The sequence below is a fragment of the Leptonychotes weddellii genome, chromosome 6, assembly GCF_054177405.1.
Source record: "Leptonychotes weddellii isolate Sample4059 chromosome 6, ASM5417740v2, whole genome shotgun sequence".
NCBI classification, from domain to species: Eukaryota; Metazoa; Chordata; class Mammalia; order Carnivora; family Phocidae; genus Leptonychotes; species Leptonychotes weddellii.
In genome coordinates this window covers 27,594,424-27,614,252 of record NC_138374.1, presented here as the reverse complement: position 1 = coordinate 27,614,252, position 19,829 = coordinate 27,594,424, and the positions used below count along the sequence as shown (strand labels likewise).

The window sequence follows — 19,829 nt, the reverse complement described above, 5'->3', positions numbered from 1 at the left end:
GCCGGCTTCGAAACCCGAGTGCGAAGATTCCTCGGGTCCAATCAGCAGCGGAGCAGCGGCGAGAGGCGTGTCCGCCGGGGCCCCTTTCCTCCGCCCTGGGCCACCCTAGCACGGCGCCCGGAGGCGCCCCCTTCATTGACGTCAGTGCCCTGGGAGAGCGCGGTTTTGCTGGCGCGGGAGCGGGGCGGGGCCGCATTCCAGCCTCGGGGTGCGTCGGCGGCAGGCGGATACACGTGACGCGTGCCCCCTCTCCTGCGCTCTAGACCGGCGCGCATCGCGCCGCGCACCTTGCAACGTGTGGCCGTCTGCAAATCAGCAGTTCCCTTAACTTCACTTCCCAGACGGACCACTTGTCTTCTGGCTCCAGCTCTGAGGGAAAGGAAGGGATGGTGAGATCTTGGGCTTTAAAGCTAGAGTGCCGTGGGTTCAAATCTTAAACCGTCTGTGCAACCTTGGGCCAGTTACCTAAATGAGCAGTATTAGGAAGGTTTTATACATTCATTGGACAATGGTCCATTAGGGACCCACCCTGTCCAAGTTCCTTAACAGGCAGTGAACTGGAGACCTCTATAAGCCTGTGCCCTGGGGGAATTTACAGCCTAGTAAGGAAGGCAGACGTTAAAGAGCTGAAAACATTCAGTAGTGATTACAATTGTGATAAACATTATAAAAGGGTCAAACAGGAGGAAACAACTCCCTGTAGGAGGTCCTGGGAGGTAGAAGAAGAAACATTTAAGCTAAGAAAGGAAGAAGTTGAAGTTGGTCAAATGAAGAGGAGTGGGTCTGGGAAGAGTGTTTAAGGAAGAGGGAATGGCATGTGCGGAGTCTAGGAGGTAGCTTGACTCAGAAGGACTTGATATGAGACCTGGAGCAAGGCTAGCAAGGGGTAGAGTGGTGAGAAAGCAGAAGGCAGAGGCGGACGGTGAAAAAGTTTCCATTTGACTCTCTGAGGGGCATAGCATTATATATATCGTTTAACAGATATTTTATAGCACTTACCATGTGCCCGTAATGCCAGTCAGCACTTTACAAATATTAGCTCATTCCATCCTCATGAAAAATTTGTGTTTTTAGAAGGTCACTTTGGTCGCAGCTTGGAACTTGTATTAGACGGTTTGGGAGTGGATGCAGTGGCCAAAGGGTTCTTCTTCTTCTTCTTTTTTTTTTTTAGGTTTATTTATTTATGAGGGGGGGAGTGGGCAGAAGGAGAGGGAGAGAGAGAATCTCAAGCAGACTCCCCGCTGAGTGCAGAGCCAACGCTGGGCTCCATCCCATGACCCTGAGATCACGACCTGAGCCAAAATCAGTAGTCGGATGCTTAACCGACTGAGCTACCCAGGTGCCCCCAATAGGTTCTTGATAAATGCTTGGTTAGTTTTTTGGAAGATGAGGAGTTGTTTGCACACTGGTTCAAAAATGGTCAGGAAGGTGCCTGCGAATAGGCAGCTAGGTCTCCCTGACTTCTATTTCACTTCAGAGCCGACCTTCATGGTCATTTAAGTGTGATCTCTCCTCTGTAAAAGTTCCGAGGGGAAAGAGTAAAAGCCAGCATATAAGGATTTGTGGGTCCCTTTCTGCAAAGTGGAAGGAATGTTTGGGAGCTGTTCTTCCTCATCCTGTGGTCTCTAGTTCCTCTTTCTGTCCAGCACAAAAACATCATCAGCAAGTGCTTTGCTGTTTTAAAGGGTTTTAACAATGGTTTCTCTTTGCTTTCCCTGAAGACCTAGGGAAATAGCAAAAAGAATAAAGAAGTCAGCAGTGTGCGTCTCCAATAGAAGGCACTCATTGCTGCAAAGCCTTTCAGCCAACTGCTTGGCTCAAAAGAGGAGTGTGTGGAGTCCTAAACAGGGAGGCTGGGCTTGAACCAGGGACGCCCTGTTCCCTGGTCTCACAAATAGGAAGGCCAAACTCTTGGCATATCAGTGCTTGGAGAGCCTAGGACTTCTGATGCCAGGAGCTCAGATGAGCATACCAGGGTGGGAATTGGGAACCTGTGGTTTCTGGGTCAGATGTGACTAAGGCTGGGTGGAGAACATCTGGTGTCTTCCCACATTTTTGCAGGCGTGTGACCATGTGCTTACCACACAATGGAAACGTTTCTGTTGTTACAGCTTTATGATTCCGTATGTCTGATGAGAAGACAGGGCACTTCCATCATGCAGGAGTGGAGGATTTGGGATCAACCCCCCAACAGGAAGGACCCTGTTTGGAAGAGAAGGTCAACTCTGAGGAATGGAGCCCTGCTGTAATTCAGGCCAAGACTTGGTTTTACCAGGGATCAGATTATGGTGAGGTGAGTGAGGAATACTCCTTGGGTGCAATACTTAAAGGGACACCAAAACAAAAGCAAAAACAAAAACAAAAACCCAGTAATCAAGATAAATATTTTAATGTAATATTTTTTAAAAACCAAAATTAATGTAAAACATCCACGGTGAACAAAATATCAACACTTAAAATAAAGACAGCTTGTTGTTTGTTTTATGACCTCGTGTCATTTTGCAACAGGAATAGTCATTTCCTATCAGCCCATGGTTCCCACATAGGTCGCCATTATGCTCCCTGCCAATTAGCTTTATGACGACTGAAAATAGTGTGTGAATCGATTGGGCAACACAAGGCTTTATGTATGGTCATGTTTTTTGATTGTGGGCCTTTCGTCTACTTTTTCCATTTAATTCAGAGAATATTTTGATAGGTGTGTAGAGGAGTGCACCTATTTCCTTTTGCCTTGGGCGCCAGGATGGCTCAGCAGAGTGCTAATTTCTAGGGGAGTAGAGTCTAGGAAAGGGGTTCCAGCTGTTCAACCTTAGGCAAATAATCTAACCTCTCACTTTCCTAGTTTCTCATCTATAAAGTGGAAATAATCATACCCACCTCTCTGTTGCTGTGAGGTGCAATAGGCATAGTGCTCAATAGAAACCTTGCTGTAGACACCAAATCAGCATTTGACTCCTTCGCTCTCTGTCCTGCAGGAATTGCTCAAGCAGCTCTTGTAAATGGTTCCCCGGTGGACTTGAGGTTTGTTCCAGTGGGTTTGTTGTTGCTCTCTGTCCTGTTCTGGGGAGAGCAGAGAGAACTTTCACACTCAGCTGACAAGCAATAGTGTGACTCTTGAGTCAGCTCTGTTTTTCTTGATAAATGCTCTTGGTAATTCTAAACTTTTTAAAAAGCACCCTTCTGCTTAGGACATTACACAAGACAACTTACTACAGCCCTCTTCTCTGGACTTAGCAACTGAGAAGAGAGCAAAGCCCTACAGGCAAACGGTACATTATAGAAACACTACAAAACAAAACAATGCAAAATAAAAAAACCCACACCTAATCTGACTCGTGTACATTAGAATTAAAGGTCAATTTTGTATTAATCTGCTCGGGTTGCCATAACAAAATAGCACAGGCTGGGTGGCTTAACAAGAGAAATTTGTGCTCTCACAGCTGTGCAGGCGAGAAGTCCAAGATCAAGGTGCCAGCGCATCTGGTTTCTGGTGAGAGCTCTCTTCCCTGGTTGCGGACGGCCACCTGCTCACCGTGTCCTTATATGGTGAAGAAAGAGAGGGAGCTTTCTGGTGTCTCTTCTTATAAGGGCACTAATCCTATCAGATCGGCGCTGCACTCTTATGGACCTCTCACTTAACCTTAATGACTTCCTTACTCCAAATACAGTTATATTGGAGGGTAGAGCTTCAACATGTGAATTTTGGGGGACACAATTCAGTCCATAGCAAGTATGAACTCATGGTTTTTAACATACAGATAAGTAGATATAGAAATAGATAAGTTGTAAATGTATGCATATGTTTAAATGTGTATGTGTACGTATATACATGTGTATGTATCCACACAAACACATGCAAACACACACGTTCTCCAGCTGTGTCTTCTGAGAGGGCCTAGAAGTGATGATACCCCAATAGGAATAAGCACATTTACAATCCACATACCGAGTTCTCAATATCATTCTCCACAAAAGGAACCATGGCTTCTTGGAGAAATGGTTGAGAAAGTTCAGGATGATTCTAGAACATCTTGTCCTGGAAAGTAAGGAAGTACTCAAAGAATGCTGGAAACACATCAAAAGGACTAGGAGTCCATTTATAAGGGCTCCCATTAGCAAGTGCAGAGCATCAAAATAAATCATAACAGTAACAGATTATAACTCAGTGGGTGAAATAATACCTAAGTCCATAACAATATAAATAAGTGAATAAATAGGTAAACAGAGGAGAAGAAAAAGGCCTTTCTTATAGTAGCATACCAACCAATAAGTGTAGAAGGAATGAAGCAGCTAGAAAATCATTAATGGCTACTAAAACAGCCCTGTGGCCAATTATAAAAACAAGGCTTGTAGTAGCTTTGCTTATTTTTTGTTTGTTATATATACAGGATGTTTTTGTACATACTAACCTTTTTCTTTTTCTCTCTCTTCATGTTTTCATTTCATATGTAAGTTTATATGTAAGTTGTTGGAAGTTAATGTCACAAGTTTAGTGTTTAGTTAACAGTGTATTCCGAGGGACTCTGAAAAAATCTGAGAAGTTTTTTGTGTTTTTTTGTTTGTTTGTTTTTCTTTCTGAGCAGTATTTAATGCAGACCGTTGGGACTGTGTATCTCCTTATTTTGGAGAGAGGGAATGAGAATGTCATGTCCCAGAAGGAGAGCTGTAACTCATTAGGTGGTAATATTGAGTTGTTTCATTGTCGTATGGAAGTCCAAATGTATATAGAGGGTTGCATATGGAAGTTGAGTCTCCAAAGAGGTAGACTGTACCAGTTATCTCTGTGATCACGGAGCCGAGTCCTGCAAATGTTTCTCCTTTTCCAGCAGGCACAATGCTCAGCCTTGTCAGTGGAGGGAGCCGGCAAGCCGCCGTGGGAGGAAGGGTTTCTCTCCTTGGTTCTGGTGTGTCCTCTCACCAGGCTCCCGCAGCTTGCCAGGCTTCTCCAGGGCCTGCTCATGGAGCTCAGGTGACTTCTCAGGCACCAGGTCCACCGCGCACTGCCCCCCTGCACCCCCCTCCCCCGCCCTGTGTAGGCTCCCGCGGTGTGGGCGGCTTGTTCAGCGCCTGGGTCCTACAGCGCTGGGCGGCCAGTAACACACATGGGCTGGTAGCTTCCCTCGGCCCCTTGGGTGGCTTTGCAGTAATCTTTTTTTTTTTTTAAAGATTTTAAAAGATTATTTATTTGAGAGAGAGTGCGCATGAGTGGGGGGGAGGGGCAGAGGGAGTGAATCTTCAAGCTGAGCTCGGAGCCCCATCTGGGGCAGGGGATCCCATGACCCATGAGATCATGACCTGAGCCGAAACCGAGTTGGACATTTAACCGACTGAGCCACCCAGGCGCTCCATTTTGCTGTAACTTTTGATGTCCATGCAGTAGCACCCCAGATGGCTGATTTCTGGCAAGTTCTACAGGGACAGCACCTCACTGACTTCTTCCCCATTTACTGAGCCACAGCTATGTCTCCTTTCTAAGGAGATCTGAATCTTGGCCCTGGTAGGAGGGAGGGGGGCGGAGAGCTCTTCTTAAGGGCCTATCTCAGCCCTAGGAGTAGTGGCTGTTGCTTAGGTCTTCTTTTCCTATATTCTTTAACTTCTTGTTAGCTAATGCCTCAGCACTCCATTAGAGTAAATAATAATTCCTCATATTGAGGTTTCCCTATGCAAATTACTGTGTGGTTTCTGTCTCGAGATTGGACTCTGGCTGATCCAGTGGAGGATAGCGAGACTGGTAATGTGGTGAGGATAAAGAACCTCAAGTGAGCAAAACTCACATGAGAGCAGGCTTTTGTCTTGCAATCCAGTGATACCCTGAAACCAGTGAGCTGGGTGTCCAAGCTCTTTCAGAAGACAGTATTGATAATAAAGCTAACACATATGAGCTCTAGGCACTTTGCATCTCATTGAATCCCCACAACAGCGCAGTGATACTGAGCCATTGCTGTTCATCTCATTATGCCAATGAAGAAGCTGAGGTTAGAGACTTGCACGATATCAACGTCTTCCAGCTACAGCTGCTGCATAGCAAATCACCCCAAAACTCAGTGGCATAAATGACCATTTTATTATGCTCATGGATTCTGTGGGTCAGGATGTTTTATTTATTTTTTAAGAGATTTTATCTATTTATTTGGCGGAGGAGGAGCAGAGGGAGAGGGACTCTAAAGTAGACTCCACATTGAGCACAGAGCTGGACGTGGGACCTCAGGTGTCACGACCCTGAGATCATGACCTGAGCTGAAATTAAGAGTCGGAGGCTTAACTGACTGAACCACCCAGGTGCCCCAGGTCAGGATGTTTTAAAATGTCAGGATTTTGGTTTTATTTAGGAACTGTGAGGCCAACAGATCAGGTGATGGCTGCCATTGAAAAGATAACTTGGGGGCGCCTGGGGGGCTCAGTCAGTTAAGCATCTGCCTTCGGCTCAGGTCATGATCCTGGAGTCCTGGGATCGAGTCCCACATCGGGCTCCCTGCTCAGCAGGGAGTCTGCTTCTCCCTCTGACCCTCCGCCCTCTTGTGCTCTCTCTCTCAAATAAATAAAATAAAATCTTTAAAAAAGAAAAGAAAAGAAAAGATTGTTACTCACAGTTCCCTAGAGGAAGGGACATGCCACACCACACATGGCCACACTGGCAAGCACCAGGGTCAGTCAGGAGGCAGAAGGAGCAAAAGCATGGACATGAGCTTTTATTATAGTTTTTGTGGGCAGAAATGGGTGAAACAAAGTACGCAGCTAGGCAAGTTTAGGATTGGCTAGTTTGAATAATTCCAGCAGGCTCTGGGGCATAGGGACTGTCTCCAGTTGTCTGATACCTTTCCCTGGGATGATTAGGGCAGGGGAATATTGCCTCCTGGAGTGTAAGAGCCCAAATAAAGGAGGTGGTTTGGAGTTGGGCTCAGGATTGGTTGGTTTGCATGTCAGAGGCATACTCTCAGTCACATTCTTTGCTACCTTTAGGAATTAGTTAATTCTGGGAGGGGCAGTCCCTCCCTGGATCTGCAAGGTCCCAAGATGTCAAAACAACACAAAACAACAGAAAATAGAAAGCATGAATGATACACAGGAATTGAGAGAGTGCCCAGTGGGAGTGGCTTGTCTCTGCCCTTTGATGTCAGAACTCCGGCTGGAAGTCTTGAACGCACAGGTTGCTTTGACAGCTGGGGGTTGGAATCATTTGAAAGCTCATTTCCTATGTCCGGTGCCTAGGCTGGGAGAACTTGAAGGCCAAGGCTGCTGACTGGAGTGCTTCGGTGGTTTCTCAATATGACCCGGAACAGAGACTTCTTCCATGGTGGCTCAGGGCTGCAAGTGTGAGTTCTAGTGACCAAAGCAGGAGTGGCTTTGTCTTTTGGACAGAACTTAGAAGTCATACAGTGTGGTTCCTGCCATCCTGTTTGTTATAACTGAGTCACAAGCTTACCCAGATTCAGGGGAAGGGGACATAGATGCAAGCATTCCAGTGCTGATAAGAAACAAATCTGTTTAAGATAGCTCAGGTGAAGAAGTACGGGGGGTGTTGTTACTGGAAAGCAACGGTGAGTTCACAGAAATGAAGTGTAGCAGAACAACCGGAAGCAAGTCACAGGCAGCTGTCCTCTCTCACCGTCTTTTGTCCCTGTTTAGCTAGCTGCCTGTGATGGTTAATTTTATGTGTCAGTTTGACTGGGCCACAGAGTGCCCAGAGATTTGTTCAGATATTATTCTGGGTGTGTCTGTGAGGGTGTTTTTGGATTAGATTAACATCTGAATTGGTAGACCGAGTAAAACAGATTGCCCTCCCTAATGTAGGTGGGCCTTGTCTAATCAGTTAAAGGCCTATATAGTACAAAAAGGCTGACCCTCCCATGAGTAAGAAGGACCTCCTTTTGCTGACTATTTGAGTGGAGACATTGTTGTATTGTGTGTGTGTTTTAGAGAGAGAGAGCATGTGTGCATGCATGCAAGTGGGGATGGGGGCAAGTGTGGGGGATAGTCTTAAGCAGGCTCCATGCTCAGTGCAGAGCCTGACATGGGGCTCGATCTCACAACCCTGAGATCATGACCTGAGCCGAAATCAAGAGTCAGAAGCTTAACCGACTGAGCCACCCAGGTGCCCTGAGACATTGATCACCCCCACCCCCTTCTTCAGACTCTAACTGAAACACTGGCTCTTCCTGGGTCTTGAGCCTTCAGCCTTTAGACTAAACTATGCCATGGCTCTCCTAGGTCTCCACCTTGCCAACTGCACATCTTGGGACTTAACAGCCTCCATGATTACATTTTCTTATAGTAAATCTATATGTATAATCTATCCATCCTGTTTCTTTAGACAACCCTAACACACTGCCCTTTTATCTGCAGATCAACTTCCTCTGCCAGCTCAGGCTTTCTACTCCTAAATTTGCCTCATGCACTGGCTTTGGTTACTCCACCACTAGCTCCATTTAGGAACGACCATTTGGCCAAATTCCAAAAGAAGGAATCTGATAGGCCCAGTTTGGGTCAGAAGAGGAGATGGGAAAGTAGGGGCAGAGCTTTATAGTATAAATATACCATCTATATCTAGAGCCACCACTCCAACAGGGGCTGTGGGTACGGGGAGAGGGCTGCCATAGGAGAGGCAGGCAGCCTCCCAAAGCCCTGAATATTCTTGCTGCTTCTCTTGATCCTTGAATGCCATGATGTTCGCTATTTTTTTTTTAAGATTTTATTTATTTGACAGAGAGAGACACAGTGAGAGAGGGAACACAAGCAGGGGGAGTGGGAGAGGGAGAAGCAGGCTTCCCACTGAGTGGGGAGCCCAATGTGGGGCTCGATCCCAGGACCCTGAGATCATGACCTGAGCCGAAGGCAGACGCTTAACGACTGAGCCACCCAGGTGCCCCGATGTTTGCTATTTTGGCATCTTCCTGATGGGTCAGGACAAGGTTCTTCTTGGTCTCTAGTGGTTTCTGTGATCTTTGATCTCTTTCAGTCATGGTAGTCATGTCCCACTCTGTCTTGGTTGGTGGGGGAGCCGGGGTTTGGCTGCAGAGAGGAAACCAGAGTTGGAGAAAATCTTCATAATTTGCCACATCTGTAGGAGGCCCCAGGAGTAATGGGAGTTGGAGACCAAGTGGTAGAGGAGGGGAGACCACATTTGCTTTTGCTCTGTGGTTTCAGTGAATAATGTCTTATGAAGAGTCCGGTGAGACTAGACCTAAGGGGCAAGTTCATGGTTAAAGTAGACTCAGGGAATCTCAGACAGTTGTAGTGTTTCCAGTGGTCCAGAAATCTAAATTTAGTTCCTAGCTTAATCTTTCTGAATCTTATTTTCCTCAACTGTCAAGTGGAGACAATGAATTACCTATCTGCCAAGGTTGTTGCAAGGGCCAAGGAGGAGATGCAGGTGAACACTCAGCACAAAACATCATCTGATGGAGACTCTCGGCTCTAGGCCAAGCCTTGGACCTTACTCCTCTTGCTTTAAAGCTCCAGCCGTGGGTAGGCTAGAGAGTTCAGGGGACAAATCCCCCTTTCCCGGAGACCCTTCACATAGCAGGGTCAGAAATAGAAACAGCATACACAGTCAGCCTCCCCCAAGTGCAGATCTTGGGGCCTGTGACAGCCACACCCACTCTCATGGCCCCATGCCTGGCCCCCTACATGCTGACCATCTCTGCAGCATGGGGATCATTTTCTTTGTCACTGCTCAGGGGCAGTCCTCTGATGTCTTGTGACCTCCAAGATCAAGGCTGAAGTCTGAGATACATGCACTGCTTAAAGGCCTGGATTTGGAGATCAAATATTTGAATTTCATTCTCCATTAGATTGACATTAGATAAGTCACATAAGCTCTCTGTGCCTCAGTTTCCTCCTTTTAGAGTGGAGGTGGTTTTAATGGCCCCACCTCACAGAGCTGTTGCGGGAACTAAGTGAGACAAGAGTGGAAAGCACCTGGCATGGTGCCTGGCACGTGGTAAATGCTTTGCAAACATTGGTTACTACTATTGAGCCACTTCCACTTTTATCTGAGGCTGACTGGCAGAGTGGTGGTGTTTGATTCTGTCCATCCTGGCTCAGAGTGTCCATCTTTATAGGTGAGGCCCCTCCTTTCCCAGGAATACGGTCTGCTGGTGTCTGCACATCCCCATCATAGTCCCAGTAGGAGGTCATCTTCAGCACCTCATGGGCAGCCAATTAATGGTGAAGTCTCATGGGCATCTACCTTGGTCACCCATGGTTACTTAGCGTTAGGGACCCGGCCTTCCCAGCCAGTGTTCTGGGTGGCTTCACACCCAGATAAGCCTCACAGGGTACCTGTGGCTTCAGGTCTGGTCCTGGCCAGCTTCTCCTGGGGAGTGAGGTCTGAGCTTTGTCAGAGTCAAACACCTTTACCACTTCATGCCCAGCCTGTGGCCCGTTGCCTCTGTCTGCCCAAGGGGCCCAGAATCCAGGCCACTTCATAGCTCCAGTGAAGGCTAGGTACTCCTTGGGGGCTGGAGTAACAAACTGAAGAGCCATCCAGGTTCCTACCCAACTCCAACCCAGAGGGGACCCCACCCACCATTCCAGAGGTCCCTGTTCCCACAGCCTTGGGAACAGGCCTGGACATGTGAGCCACTTGGCTGACAAATGAGAGTTCATGTGCAGAGCCCTCTGCCCCGAGTGAACACTGGATTGTGAGTCAGGAGACCTAAGTTCTAAACTCGGCACTCACATCATCAACCAGCTGTGTGACCTGGGGCAAGTCACTTACCTTCTCCAGGCTTTAGTTACCCCTTCATAAAAGCAGAAGCCTGGAGCAAATGATCTTTAAGGCCTCTTCCAACTCAGGTATAGGAGTAGCATAATGCCAGGTACGTACATAGTAGGTGTTCAGGAAATGTTTATTTAGTAATTTAACTCTAAGATTCAAGGCAAGATTCTGCAGGTCCCAACACCCATCTACTTCCTCACTGTGAGTTTTGCTTCTGCTGTTAGCTAATTTATGTCAAGTGCTGGCTCAAGGCCTGGCACGTAATAGGTATTAAACCAATGTGAGTTGAGTCCATATATGCAGTAATTTACAGTAGCCCAGAGACTGAAGACAGAACTGACTGAACATCAGGGGTGGGTCGTGGGATCTCAGGGTGGCCACGCATTCCTCCTTGTTATAAGCTGTCTTCCCTTCTGGGCATGTGAAAGTCATTGCTTTGGGGTTTAGAGTACCCAGCAAGCATCACTACTTCACTACTTCTTGTTCCCTGAGCAACATAGGCCCTGCTTTTGCTCACACTGTTCCCTCTGCCTATAGCACTTGTCAGGGCTGTGATTTACCCTGCTTACAAGCTAATAAGCTAGCCTGCTGTTGTTTCATGAATGTGGGCAGAAGACACGGTTTCCTGAGTCAGACTCAAAGGATTTATCATTCTTGGCACAGCAAGCAGCATGAGCATTATCCTTATGTCTCTTTCCCTTGTTCCCTAGTTTAAGGGGGGGCAAAGCAGAGGGGCCCAGGTCGATGGGTTACCCACGCAGGAGCTTTATGTCACGGCTACGGAGTCCTGAGCTTGGAGCACCCACCCCTGTCCCTTCCTACCCCCACCACTTTTATAGTAAGCAACAAGCAAGCCTGCTCTTTGTCTGGGAGATGTTCCCTTATCCCACAACGTTGCTGGCTGCAGAACACAACGGTGAGCAGTGGTGGGAAAGCGAATGGGCGACCAGGGCTCTGCATTCTTAGCACACTCAGTGGTTAGAGCCAGAGCTGCTCAGGCCCCATGGTAGACTGCCTTGCCCAACAACGCCTAGCCCGGATCTCTGCTTGTCACAGTTCTATCCACTCTCCAGAGACACTTCAATCTGAAAGCTTTCCCAGCCCTCCCATCACACATACTTTCCCTTTTGGATTTCCTTGCATCCAGCTCTTTCTTTTGTGCCCACAGCTGTCCCTCCACTACCAGAAAAAGCGTGAACACTGAGGGCGGGAGCTCGTGCTCCTTATTCCTACATTCCACACCCCGATTGTTTGCATCCCGCAGGTGCTTAGGTCTTATTTGTTGAGTTGGAGGAATCAAGATCTCCTTGCATGCTTATGCTTTTGCAGAGTCTCCTGGGACTGCCGCTTGGAATGTCTTCAGGATTCCAGAGGCTAAAAATATCTCCCCAAAGCCACCCCATTGGCTTCCTTGTAAGGAGCTGGACTTAGCTGTGCGGTTGAAGGTTTGTGCCCACCAGGTGGCGCTCTACCCTTAAGTCTCCAGATGCCTTTTTTAGGCGACAGAAGGACTCTCTTTTCTCCCTCTCAATGTTTATTTGGTTAGGTCCCCTACTCACAGAGGTAGTTTGTGTAGTGTAACCCCGTCATCAGCCCAGCACCCAGATTCAGCCCTCAGGTGCCTGTCCTAGCTCCAGCCCTTCTCAAGATTGGCACCCTGAGGACATCGAGGATGTCCCGCCAGGGATTGATTGCTAAGGGATGCTGAGTTTAGAAAGGCCCCAGAATTGGGATCAGAAGACCTGGGTTTGAGTCTCTACACTGACCTTTGCCAGTTCTGTTTCTTTGGGCAAGTTATGTAACCTCTCTGGGTCCCTGTAACAGTGGCTGAGAATAAAATATGAGAAAGTATATATAAGCACTTTGAATGTCACCTAGAGCCAGCCACACCTGGGCTCCTGTTTAAACTGTCACCCATCAGCTCTGTGAACATGGTCACCTTCCTTAACCCTCTGAGCCCTGGCTTCCCCACCAGCAAATCAGGGATAACATTGCCTAGAATATAGGTGCGCCTGGCTGGCTCAGTCGGTAGAGCATGTAACCCTTGATCTTGGAGTGAGTTCAAGCCCCACCTTGGGCATAGAGCTTACTTAAAAAAAACAACAGTAAAAAACAGTGCCTAGATCAGTTGGTTAAGCGACTGCCTTCGGCTCAGGTCATGATCCTGGAGTCCCGGGATCGAGTCCCGCATCGGGCTCCCTGCTCGGCAGGGAGTCTGCTTCTCCCTCTGACCCTCCTCCCTCTCATGCTCTCTGTCTCTCATTCTCTCTCTCGCAAATAAATAAAATCTTAAAAACAAAACAAAACAAAAAAAAAACAGTGCCTAGAGCATAGTAAGCATTTAATTAATAATGATCACATATGTATTATGTATCCCTAGACCCTAAAATAGTGCCCAGTGCCTAACAGTTGCTTAATACCCATTTGCTGAATGAAAGGCTTTCACAGATGAGGAAACTGGGGCACAAAGTGGTTATGTGCGCATGCGCACACACACCCCAGGTCCCAGCACGAGGGAGTGGTGAAGCTGTGATGCATAGCCAGGCAGTCTGCCTCCACGGTTTGCACCCTGAGTCTCAATACCATGCTATCTTACACAGATATGGATGTTATACATCACCTTTTATTCATTTATTTATTTATTTAAGATTTTATTTATCAGAGAGAGAGAGACAGAGGCAGGCAGAGGGAGAAGCAGGCTCCTTGCTCAGCAAGGAGCCCGACGTGGGACTCGATCCCAGGACCCTGGGATCATGACCTGAGCCGAAGGCAGACGCTTAACCGACTGAGCCACCCAGGCGTCCCACCTTTTATTCATTTAAAATAAGCGTTCAACCTTTCTCAGGTCCCTGTAGGTGGGGTTGTGCAGCGAGAGGCATTAGTCCCCTGAGACCCACATATACTTTCTCCTACAAGCGGGGGGGGGGGGCAGGCTGCTGGAAGAGAGACCTGCTCAGCCAGGCCAGGGGGCCAATGGACACATCACATGACCAGGAGATGAGGGGCTAGTTCTGCAGGTAGGGTTGGCTGGTGGACTGAAGCATGCATGGCCCCTAGGTATGAGGGCCCTATCATTTTCGTTGCTGTTCCCACAGCCACTCGGTCATCCACTCTGTGGACATCTATTGAGTCTCCCCTGTGCCAGGCAGAGATAAAGGTGACAGCCAGCACTTGCAATGTACCAGACTCAGAAGTACCGCAGAACTACTGGATGCTCCCAGAGAGGGCCTAACGAGCCAGCAATCAACAGCTTAGGAGTCTGGACCCAAGGGAGGAGCGTATAAACTGGGCATTGAAGGATAAGTAGGAGTTTGCCAGCCAAGTGGGATCTGGGAATGAAGGGCATTCTGAGCTTATTTGGGGGAATTTGAGAGTTTTGGTGGGGTTAGCATGTGGGGTAGGAGCATGGGTAAGGAAAGGAAGTGGAAAACAAGAAAAGTAAAAGTCAGTTGGAGCCACTTTGTGAAATATGCCCGTAGAAGAGATAGAACTCTATCCTGTGGTCAGTGAAGGAAGCAATGCAACACCAGGTCTGTGTTTTAGAAAGATGTCACAGTGAACGAAGGTTGACTGGGATGGAGAGACAAGAGACACCAGCTGCAGTTACCAGCTTCATGGGTTTAACCTCTCTAGACCTCATTTCTCCTCCTCAGTAAAAGGAGGGAAATAATTCTATCTCTGAGGCTGTTTTTTTTTTTTTTTTTTTCTTAAAGATTTTATTTATTTATTTATTAGAGAGCGAGCGATAGAGAAACAGCATGAGAGAGGAGAGGGTCAGAGGGAGAAGCAGGCTCCCCGCTGAGCCGGGAGCCCGATGTGGGACTCGATCCCAGAACCCTGGGATCATGACCTGAGCCGAAGGCAGTCGCCCAACCAACTGAGCCACCCAGGCGCCCCTCTCTGAGGCTGTTTTGAGGCTTAAGTGGGCATACATGTAAAGGACAGTGTAAAGCGTCATTAGGTTTCATTAGAGGCTGTTTTGCCTAGTAGTTAAGGGCATGGTCTTTGCTGTCTCTTACCCCGGGCTTGGTGCTCTGGCCATGCTGGGTAGCACATTTTTAATCTAGGCAACACTGGATGGCAAGGACGTTGGAAAAATGAGAATGGACTGATAGGACTTGGCTTTGTGGTGTGTGCGAGGGGCAGTGGGGTCTCTGGTGGGGGACAGTCCCTTTCTCTGATGTCTGAGAGCCTTTGGACCAGAGAAGTGTGAGGTGGACATAGTCCAGATGTTCAGGTGAGAATGGATGTCAGCTTAAGACCAGCGCTGCTCTCCTCCAGGGCCAGGAAAAGGCCAGGAGGCCCCGGGTGGACCCTAGGGCAGGAGAAAGTAGAAAGAAAGGGGCCCAGCGAGAGGCCGAGAGAACGCTCCAGAAGACAGCTTTCCCCTCCGAGGCTGGACGGGAGCCAGGGAGGCAGGGCAGGCAGGATGGCCCAGATGTGCCAAACTTGGCCCGGGCGGCCAGAGCGGAAGGCCCGCGGTCGGCCCGGAGGGGGCTGGAGGGGGCGTGCCCTCTGCCGCGCCCCGGGGAGGAAGGAATCCGAGCTGGGAGTCTGGCGCCGGCAGGAAAGGGGGGCCGGAGTGGTGAGCTAGGCCCAAAAGAGATGGCAGAAGGCCGGGAGAAGCGAGTGGGGGTGGAGACGGGGAGGGGAAGCCAAAGGGCGGGTAGGAGTGGTGGAGATGGGGAGAGAAAGAGAGGAGGGCTGGAGGGAGGAGAGAGGGGAGGAAGGGTGGGGAGAAGCGGAGAGGAAGCGCGAAGAGGCCTCGGAGGGACGCGAGGAGGCCGCCGCCGGCGCAGCGGGCACGTCGGCCGGGCCACCCCCGCGAGCCGGGCGCCGCCATTCCGCTACTCGGGGCGCCGCCGCCGCCGCCACCGCGCCCGGGGGCCATGCTCCCGCCGCCCCCGCGCCAGCCGCCGCCCCAGGCGCGCGCGGTCCGCGGGGCGGTGCGCCTGCACAGGGCCTTCCTGCGCGGCCCGCTGGGCGTGCTGCGGCTGCTGCAGCTGCTGGCTGGCGCCGCTTTCTGGATCACCATCGCCACGAGCAGGTACCAGGGCCCCGTGCACTTCGCGCTCTTCGTGTCCGTGCTCTTCTGGCTGCTGACCCTGGGCCTCTACTTCCTCACGCTGCTGGGCAAGCACGAGCTGGTGCCCGTGCTGGGTTCGCGCTGGCTCGTGGTCAACGTGGCGCACGACCTGCTGGCGGCCGCGCTCTACGGCGCCGCGACGGGCATCATGATCTCGCAGACCCAGAGCCACAGCTACTGCAACCTCAAGGATTACCAGATGGCCTGCGCCTACCACGCCTTCCTGGCGGCCGCCGTCTGCGGAGGCCTCTGCCTCGGCCTCTACCTGCTCTCGGCCCTCTACGGCTGCTGCCGCCGCTACCAGGGGGAGCAGGAGGTGGCGTGAGCCGCCGCGCCGCGGGGCGGGGACCCTCCCGAGACCGGCGCCCCCGTCCTTCCTGCCGCCGCCGCCCCGCGCCCGTGCGCCCCGGCACCCACCCGTTGCCCTGCGCTCCCGCCCGCGCCCCGGCGCCCTGGCCCGCAGTTCCCGTCCGACTGCAGAGCCGCCGCCTAGAGTCCGGCCCGCCGCGCCGCCCGCGCCGGTTCCTGGGACCCGGGCAGGGCCGCCTCCGAGGAGCGGGCCTCCACACACCCTGGCTGTCCGAGGAGAAACCTCGCGCTTCCTCGCCCCCTTCCGTGCCGAGAGCGAGACGTGGACAGGCGCCGCGTAGATCCGGGGGAGGCTCCCAATTGGAACCAGCCTTCTGGCTGCGCCACTGCCCTCTCCCGCCCCGATGTCGGAAGAGCACCCCTGGCCCCTGGCCCCTCTTTCAGCCTCGAGCGCTGTGAAGGGCAGGCTCGCAGCCGCGGGGAGAGCTGAGGACAGGCCTCCACTGGTCTCAGGATGAGCGAAGAGTTTCATTTCAGCTCGGGGTTGTGAGGGCATCCTGCGCGCAGTCCGCTCTCTGATGTTGGGTGGGGCCCGTCTGCAAAGGTGAGGATGGATTGGAAAGGCCCGCGGGCTGCACCTTTGCACGTTTGGAGTCTTCTCTCGCCTCTGCCTGCTCTGCCTTTGTCCTCGGGGTTCTTGGAGGCCAGGCCCAAACGCACACTAGTTTCTCTGGTCTCACTTTCCCAGACTTCCTCTCACGGGCTTCTCCTCCACCACCCTCACCTCCCAATATCTTTTTGCATTAGGGATCCCACAGGACCCTGAAGGAATGTCAAGGTGAGCCTCACCCCTTGCTCTTGGGAAAGCCAGAATAAGATTAGATCCCCATTTCCCGATTCCCATTAGAACCACCTTTCCAGACTCCCAGTCCAGCACTGTTTACATTAAAGCAGTGGGTGTTCCCGGGAGCCCTAGCTCTGGAGCTACCCACTAAAAGAGGGTTTCAATGCCAAAGGGGTTTGTCAAGGTGCTATCTCGCCTTCTTGGAGATTCACGATGCTCATTAGCATATCAAAGACTTTGAGAAGTCCCACTATAAAAGAAGCCCAAGTAATTTAGTTTACAGTGTTACCTGCCTCTGGACCTGGACCAATTAGATTTTGCCACCTAAGACTTCCAAGCATCCCTGTGCTGGCTTGGCTGTCATTCATTCCTAAGGGATCCAACTCATTGGCTATGGTATGATTGAAGATCTGGAGTGCTCCTTCTCTTTCCCAGGGAATTTCTCTAGCAGGGGGAGGGCTTGCCTCAGTGGGGGAGAAGATAGCTGTCCCTGCCAGGCCCGCAAGAGACCTGGGAATTGGTGGACCTGAACATTCCTCTACATTGTTTGAAAAATGAAGTCAAGGTTATCCAGATGGCTTCCCAGTCAAAAGGAACATTGCCTATATGAGATGCTGGCATTGACCGTGAGCAACTGGCAGGAGTGGGTCTCACTCAGTGAAGAGAGAAGAAAACTCCAAAGTTGGGGTGAACAGCTGGCCCAGCCTCTGTTAGGTAAGGTGCTTCTTGACTTTCTGGACGGGTCATAGGCCTTTGAATAAAAAACACAGAGCCCCCTTTGCTGAAAGATAAGGGGTTTTTATTCAGGGAGCAAGTGGGAGGGGTAACCACCACAATGCCCAAAGGCTTGTACCAGTTCAGCCTTTTTTCTACATTCTGAAAAGGTCTGCTCTTGGAAAAAGCTCAGCCCTGTCTGGATTAGAAACTAGAATAAGAGGAGGCCAGAATGTGCTTTGGGGAGCGTGTTTTTAAAGCTTAGGTAGAGAGGGTGAGGCTTTTCTGTTGTAGCTATGAAGATCTGGGAGCTGCACAGTGCGGAGCATGGAGGCATTTATGCGGGGCACTGCTTGGAGCACTTAGACGTATTTCTTTCATTCTTTCGGCCCTACTGAGGTGAGTTGTGTTCTTGCTCCCAAGGAGGCAGAGGAGTGACAGAGAGGTTAAGTACCTTGTCCAGAGCCTCCCAGACGGTGTGATGGGTGGAGCTAGGATCTGGACTCTGGCAGTTCGGCCTCCTCAGGACGGGGCTGTACTCTCTAGAGTAGGGGGTCAATACATGTTAGAGACTGTTCATGTGGCTACTTTAAAAACAACCGTGGTGAAACATACATAGCATAAAATTGACCATGCGACCATTTTAAAATGTGCGGTTTGGTGGCCTGAAGTAGGGTCACACTGTTGTGCAGCTGTCACCACTATCCAGCTCCAGAACGTTTTTCATCTTGCAAGACTGAAACTCTGTATCCGTGACAACGGTGGTTATTTTTGTTGTTGTCGCTACTGTTATTTTCTCTCCTTCGGGAAATCCTAGAACGCTGAGCCCTTCACTGTCTCATTTAGGCTGGAGCCCGGCCGCCTTCCTCCAGGCGGGACACCTGTTCTCTCAGCCCCCACCACTCGTGCCGGCCAGAGCGTGTGGCTGGCTTTTGCTGGGATACTTGGAGGTGCCTCGGGTGGCCTATGACTTTGGTTCTTCTGTTGCAGGTTTCCACGTTGCTGAGGCCACGGAGATTCCCGTAGCGGTCATGCCGACCTCTCCCGGGGCTCGCTTCCCTTGGCAGGGGACAGCCTTCTGGGCTGGGCCAGCAGAGGGCTGCAGAGTGGGGAGAGTGGACGACCTCTGCCCGGCAGCTTCCCTTCAACATTGTCCAGTGGAAGATCCAAGATGCGTGAAGATTCATTTTACCGTCACACAAGAGAAATTCTGATTCTCCTTGTGCTGTGACTTGGGCCCAAGATTCCAGACACATGGAACTGAGCTATGCACCTCCGTGCCTTAAACAGTGCGTTTTAGCTCCAGCTTTTGTTCCTTTTCTCTTTTTTCAGATCACCATTGAAGTTGCATCCTCAGCTCAGAACCAGCCCCCTGAGGATCTCTTCTTAGCCCCCCCAGCTCATGGTGCTCTGTCTGTGGTCAGGTGACCTTACTCAAGAGTAGATGTCTCCTTGGCCTTCATGGTACCTATTCATTCAGATGTGCCTGAATCATTCCAGAGCTCACTGGCTCTTCTAAATGTGCCTTCCTGCTTGGCCTCCGGCTGTTTCTCCAGATGTGAAAAGGACATGTAAAACAGCCCCCACACCCATTCCCTCCTCCCCCTGCGACCCTGTACCATAGGAATGGCCACCTGACCTGGCCCAGAATTTTTGAATACTGGAGCCAGCCTCCTTGGCCTTCCTCATTAGACTCCAGGACTCAGTCCAGCTTGAGACCACTGTGGACTCCTACCAGTCCAAAAGTCTAGGACCACTTGCAGATCCAAGAGAGGATTTTTCTAGTGTTCTACAAAGGCCAAAAGAGAGGGTGGGAGTGGGAGGGGTGTGGGCCAGTAGCGAGAGGGGACCGATGTGCCTCATTTAATAGTTTAGTGGTGGTTACTAATTTGCTTTTCGGAATAAAGTTTGGTTTGTCTGATGTTGGTGTATATGTCTTCTTTCCTGGCCCCCTGCAGTAAGCCTATGTACTGGGTCTCCCAGCCTCTCTCCATCCTCTTCCGATTTCCTTCTGGGAGGGGAAAAAAAAATGAGTTCACAGGTTTTCAGTGCATTAGGGCAGGACACAGGAAGCAGAGGGAAGAAAACTGCCTGTGTCTGCCCCTGACAAAAGCTGGTGGGAATTGCAGAGGCTCCTAGCCCAGCTCTCAATGACC

General features: G+C 50.4%; 1 protein-coding gene and 1 long non-coding RNA gene across 4 annotated transcripts; both read left to right on the top strand.

The window, feature by feature from the left end:
• The first annotated feature begins 111 nt into the window (after positions 1-111).
• On the top strand, positions 112-12,869 carry LOC115942687 (uncharacterized). 2 transcript variants are annotated; one of them, XR_014146232.1, is made up of 3 exons: positions 112-389; positions 2,112-2,293; positions 4,827-5,141. It is a non-coding gene; the product is annotated as an uncharacterized LOC115942687 (long non-coding RNA). The 2 variants fall into 2 exon arrangements; XR_004077287.2 differs by lacking the exon at positions 4,827-5,141 and adding an exon at positions 12,050-12,869 and having other exon boundaries at positions 114-389.
• Positions 12,870-15,422: 2,553 nt separating this feature from the next.
• Positions 15,423-19,594, top strand: LOC115942686 (MARVEL domain-containing protein 1). 2 transcript variants are annotated; one of them, XM_081823702.1, is made up of 2 exons: positions 15,423-16,719; positions 19,006-19,594. In XM_081823702.1, exon 1 carries the CDS (start codon positions 15,610-15,612, stop codon positions 16,129-16,131), a length of 522 nt encoding a protein of 173 aa, XP_081679828.1. In that variant the 5' UTR covers positions 15,423-15,609; the 3' UTR covers positions 16,132-16,719; positions 19,006-19,594. The 2 variants fall into 2 exon arrangements, with proteins under 2 accessions (XP_081679828.1, XP_081679827.1); XM_081823701.1 differs by having other exon boundaries at positions 15,423-17,673; positions 18,664-19,594.
• Positions 19,595-19,829: the final 235 nt, after the last annotated feature.

Excerpts from the sequence above, each read along its gene's own strand:
- LOC115942686 (XM_081823702.1), top strand. The coding sequence starts at position 15,610 with ATGCTCCCGCCGCCCCCGCGCCAGCCGCCGCCCCAGGCGCGCGCGGTC.